The following is a 6,023-nucleotide window of genomic DNA, read 5'->3' on the forward strand; positions in this document are numbered from 1 at the left end:
CCATCTCTTCATAAATCTATGTGGTTTCCTTTAGGACTGTTTGAACATTATAGACTACACACACAGTGAGAAAGTACTCAAAAGGCGGCTGAAAGCATATTGTTACAGACTAACGTTTGTGCTGGACTAAATTATTACTGATACGTTTTACATTGGAAATCCAAGTAAACACACATTTACTTAGTTAGCTTAGTTTACTTATCTAAATGGTGAGAAATTACTTGTTTTGTTTACATAAAGGTTTTTAATTATTAATAGACTACACTTCCATTAAAAAGTTAGGGTTAGTGAGATGTTTATTTTTGAATGCATTTGTACAGTAGTATAGTAAAATATTATTACAATTTAAAATGTTTTCTATTTTAATGTATTTTAAAATGTAATTTGTTCATGTGATGCAAAGCTGAATTTTAGCAGCCATTACTCCAGTCTTCAGTGTCACATGATCCTTCAGAAATCATACTAATATGATTTGCTGCTCAAGAAACATTTCTTATCAAAGTTGAAAACAGCTGTGCTGCTTAATATTTTTTGTTGAAACCATGATATATTCTTTTCTTGATTCTGTGATGAATAGAAAGAACAGCATTTATTGAAATAGAATTCATGTGTAGCATCACGTCTTTACCGTCACTTTTGATTAATGTGTCCTTGCTGAATGATTTTCATATATATTTTTAAAAATAAATCTTACTGACCCCACACTTCCTAACACACACTGACTCACATTTTTAGTGATATGAAAGATTGTAAGAAAAAAAAACTACTTTATAATAGTTTTTCACAAATTAGGACATACCTAAATGTCCCCAAACTGAGGTTGTGCCACATTTTGCACAATTCTGGTGGGACAATTATATGTAGTACACACATAGACGTAAATAAAAGAGCTCCACTGATAGTTCAGGTGTGACAGTAGGGTATTTACTTCCTTTGGTGTTAGCCAAAAAAAGAAAAGAAAAAAAAAAAAAGTTTACAATTGCCTCTGCTAATTATTATGCTGACAGAAAACTATCCATAATTCTAATAACTCATTAAAAATGCATTTCTAATAAATAGCAATACAGTGCAGCCTTCAATTCACACGTCACTGATTTTAAAAGGAAAATAAAAGCATGTCAACGAGATAAACTTGAACAGAGGCACAGAAATAAAACCCAGAATACATGACATGTGACAGAAACAAATAAAAGTTGCTTAGTTTGCAGATGAAGTTTGAAATGGAAGTGAAAGCCACACCTGCTACTGCTGAGTGATGCCATTTCATCATCTTAATCTTAAAAAAAAAAAAAAACTTCATCATGAGATATTTTTGTTTTCCATACGTAGCACATCTTATAGAAAGAAAACTTGATGAGGACAGTGTAAAATAAAAAAAAGGACAAAAGCACTACTGGAATATTCGCATCAGAGCTGCACAACATGTAAGTCTGCTTGGGTTAAAACATGACAACATTTCCAAGGACTCCACCACACAACGACATTCTTGGAATGTCTCAGAATATGACTCAACAGAATATAAATTCCAAGCACGCGCGCACGCGCACACACACACACACACACACACACACACACACACACACACATACACAGAATCTGTTTCAAAGATGCTTCACTCAATCATCACTCAAAACCTCTGCTACATCAAACTGAGTGAGGCACTTGGAAAGAGGGGATTCAAGCTAATCGGCTATAGTGACTAAAATCAACCCTGCTGCGGATCTAAAACTCGACGATCAGCGACACATCTTTCCTACAACATCATTTCCAATTCAAGCAGGAAAATTTATAAAAGCATATCCTAAAATTGTGATTCAAAGCATATCTGCACAATACGGGTGTACTTAACAGTTAATTTGCTTATACGGTACAGTAACGTTATAGATTACGGTCATTTGGACGCATACAAACAGGTTAAAAAGAAACAGTCTGAAGACTGTGGAAAGTAAAAAAAGGGACAGAGAGAATGAGCAAAGAAAGTTTGAGGAATGAACGGTCGTCCCTTTTTGCCTTCTCCCTCACTCAAATCCAAGCGTTCTCACTCCCTGCGCCTTCCTGTACAGAAATGTTACAAAGGAAATCCTGCTTTTAGAAGCAGATCAAGCTAAAAGAACCTCACGCACATCTATGATGTCACACTATAGGACTCGGTGTTAAGCATAAGTTAAAAGAACTCTTCAAGCGACTCGAATGGCAAACACGAACGTACTGAAATGAAAAAATAAAATCACACATTATGGGGGAAGACGAAAAATCTTAATTCTCAATCTTAATTCTTAAATTCTGCCTTGCAAGCTAAAATTGTGTCATCCCGTACACCCTATACTTAGTACACTTGCAGTGTTACACACTAAACTTCACTAGTACTTCACCCACAGGATTTGTGCTTGTAAACACGATTCAAAAACACCCTTTTCATATAAATATATACATTTGTTTACTTATAAAAAGTTACTTTGCACTTCGACTTCTTCACAGCAAATATATATAGACATCTTTCACCTTTTTTTTCTTCATTTTCTCTGTCTATGAACTAAGATTTTCCCTGGATCTTGGCAAAAAGCTTCTAGGTAAGGCTATAGAAACCTTGCCCCTAATGTTAAATGGGCGGGATTTGCGAATGCAGGGATGTCAATCAAATCCATCTCCACTGGTCTATGGTAGGCTGGTGATGTCACGCTTGGGAGGGGGTCCACCGGCTTTACAGCTGGCCCCGTTCGCTTTGTCTTCAAACATCATAACCCTGTATAAGAGAAGAGAGAAAATTCATTTCAAGCATCAAATCTAAAATATTCCACAACTGGGGTGGGTTATATGCACACATTTTATAACAAATGTACAAAAGACAATTAACTACTTTTGCCACCTAAAAGTAATTAGAAACGTGATTTAAAGTGGAAAAACAACCGTTATTTAAACCACATTAGCTTTGCAAGTATTTTTATTAACAAGTTTAATCTTCTCACCACTACAAGGGAATTTATTAGAATAAATTGTAATTTAGATATAATATTTATATTAAAGTTATATTATTATGAGAGGTCAAGATTTTATTATGCACATACACATTAGTCCTATGTTTCAAAGGATAAGGCTTCTATGTCCAAATATAGGTGTTTAAGAACATAGAGAGTTAAAAACGTTGTGGTGTCCACTCAGTGTCCAGCACTGGCTATAAGCTATCCCAGCTTCCCACTGAGTAGATTAGTAGAGAGCTAGAGAGTATAAGTGCACTGCAAGAGACAAGTAAAAAAGAGATTGGACCAGCCTGTGAAACCACAAATGCTAGATCAGTCAAAATGCTGGTGTTAAGAGATAAAAATAAAAAAGAGAACAGTGATGGTGCAGAACTGCTGACTGATCTATTCACATGTGACTTTCTGTTTTCAGGTAAACCTTGACAAATCTCTCATAAGCCCTTAACAAGCCCTGAAAAATGGCGGGTTGTGTTTATCGCTTGCACTGAGACTAGGGAGGTGTTTGGTGGTCCCTGTGCCAACTTGGACAGCATCCACACTTGTGTCAATCAGTGTTGGGTGTAATTAGTTACTAAGTAAATGGTGCAGAACTGCTGACTGATCTATTCACATGTGACTTTCTGTTTCAGGTAAACCTTGACAAATCTCTCATAAGCCCTTAACAAGCCCTGACTCACCTAACAGCTAGTCACATCACCCATTCACAATGTGTAGAATACTGACAGATGAAGATACACATCTCTGCAAACTAATAATAAATCAGTATGTGTCTGTATCATAAGTCTGACACCACCTGTTATTAAAATAATCCAGCACAGCAAGAAATTAAACAATCTAATTTCTGCAGCATCACAGCCAAGGACCACACATTCAGTGATAGTGGTTATGATTGGGCAAAGCACCAGACAACATTAGCACCAAAACTCAAACGATACAGTTACGCAAAAAAAAAATCATACCACAAACTGTGCAACTACTTTTCAAAATGGTCAGACAAACCAACCTCTGCCTGGTGTACCAAACAATGGGTGGAAAAAGTAATCTATCAAAATCTAGCAAGCACTTGTGAGAGAGAAACTTCAAAACTCCAGTCTTGCGCGTCCACTCAAAAGCCATGCGTTATTTATGTGCATATGTGGGAAAAATGGCGGGTTGTGTTTATCGCTTGCACTGAGACTAGGGAGGTGTTCAGCGGTCCCCGTGTCAACTTGGACAACATCCACACTTGTGTCAATCAGTGTTGGGTGTAATTAGTTACCAAGTAATTACTGTAATTTAATTACTTTTCCCTTGAAAAAGTATGGGATTACTCTTATTTTTTCTGTAATTTTATTACAGTTACTTCTTATGTAATTGAACTTAATGCTGTGTATAGACTCTAGAACATTTAAATGCAATACAATAGTGGATTTAACATAAAAATGTAAAGTCTAACCTTAAAATGCATGCTTTTATGTACCCTTCTCACTTTAAATACTTTAAAGTTAATTAATAAGAATATTGGTAACACTTTAGTGTCCAATTCTCACTATTAACCAGTTGGTTATTAGCATGAATATTACTGGCATATACAGTGGGTACGGAAAGTATTCAGACCCCCTTAAATTTTTCACTCTTTGTTATATTGCAGCCATTTGCTAAAATCATTTAAGTTAATTTTTTTTCCTCATTAATGTACACACAGCACCCCATATTGACAGAAAAACACAGAATTGTTGACATTTTTGCAGATTTATTAAAAAAGAAAAACTGAAATATCACATGGTCCTAAGTATTCCTATGTTTGATTATACTGATTGGACTTGATTAGGAAAGCCACACACCTGTCTATATAAGACCTTACAGCTCACAGTGCATGTCAGAGCAAATGAGAATCATGAGGTCAAAGGAACTACCTGAAGAGCTCAGAGACAGAATTGCGGCAAGGCACAGATCTGGCCAAGGTTACAAAAAAAATTCTGCTGCACTTAAGGTACCTAAGAGCACAGTGGCCTCCATAATCCTTAAATAGAAGACGTTTGGGACGACCAGAACCCTTCCAAGAGCTGGCCGTCCGGCCAAACTGAGCTATCGGGGGAGAAGAGCCTTGATGAGAGAGGTAAAGAAGAACCCAAAGATCACTGTGGCTGAGCGCCAGAGATGCAGGCGGGAGATGGGAGAAAGTTGTAGAAAGTCAACCATCACTGCAGCCCTCCACCAGTCGGCGCTTTATGGCAGAGTGGCCCGACGGAAGCCTCTCCTCAGTGCAAGACACATGAAAAAACACCTGAAGGACTCCAAGATGGTGAGAAATAAGATTCTCTGGTCGGATGAGGCCAAGATAGAACTTTTTGGCCTTAATTCTAAGCAGTATGTGTGAAGAAAACCAGGCACTGCTCATCACCTGTCCAATACAGTCCCAACAGTGAAGCATGGTGGTGGCAGCATCATGCTGTGGGGGTGTTTTTCAGCTGCAGGGACAGGACGACTGGTTGCAATCAAGGGAAAGATGAATGCGGCCAAGTACAGGGATATCCTAGACGAAAAAACCTTCTCCAGAGTGCTCAGGACCTCAGACTGGACCGAAGGTTTACCTTCCAACAAGACAATGACCCTAAGCACACAGCTAAAATAACGAAGGAGTGGCTTCACAACAACTCTGTGACTGTTCTTGAATGGCCCAGCCAGAGCCCTGACTTAAACCCAATTGAGCATCTCTGGAGAGACCTAAAAATGGCTGTCCACCAACGTTTACCATCCAACCTGACAGAACTGGAGAGGATCTGCAAGGAAGAATGGCAGAGGATCCCCAAATCCAGGTGTGAAAAACGTGTTGCATCTTTCCCAAAAAGACTCATAGCTGTATTAGATCAAAAGGGTGCTTCTACGAAATACTGAGCAAAGGGTCTGAATACTTAAGACCATGTGATATTTCAGTTTTTCTTTAATAAATCTGCAAAAATGTCAACAATGCTGTGTTTTTCTGTCAATATGGGGTGCTGTGCGTACATTAATGAGGAAAAAAAAAGAACTTAAATGATTTTAGCAAATGGCTGCAATATAACA

At 37.7% G+C, this 6,023-nt stretch overlaps 1 protein-coding gene across 1 annotated transcript in view; it reads right to left on the minus strand.

Annotated features, from left to right (window-relative positions):
• Positions 1-1,193: 1,193 nt before the first annotated feature.
• LOC107596876 (allograft inflammatory factor 1-like) overlaps positions 1,194-6,023 on the minus strand; it is a 24,494-nt gene continuing 19,664 nt past the window's right edge. Inside the window, exon 6 of the mRNA XM_016287738.1 lies at positions 1,194-2,743. Within this exon, the coding sequence (XP_016143224.1) occupies positions 2,656-2,743 (88 nt within the window). The 3' untranslated portion in view covers positions 1,194-2,655. The remainder of the gene's footprint in view (positions 2,744-6,023) is intronic.

The sequence above is a fragment of the Sinocyclocheilus grahami genome, unplaced genomic scaffold (assembly GCF_001515645.1).
Source record: "Sinocyclocheilus grahami isolate Dianchi unplaced genomic scaffold, SAMN03320097.WGS_v1.1 scaffold12.1, whole genome shotgun sequence".
NCBI classification, from domain to species: domain Eukaryota; kingdom Metazoa; phylum Chordata; class Actinopteri; order Cypriniformes; family Cyprinidae; genus Sinocyclocheilus; species Sinocyclocheilus grahami.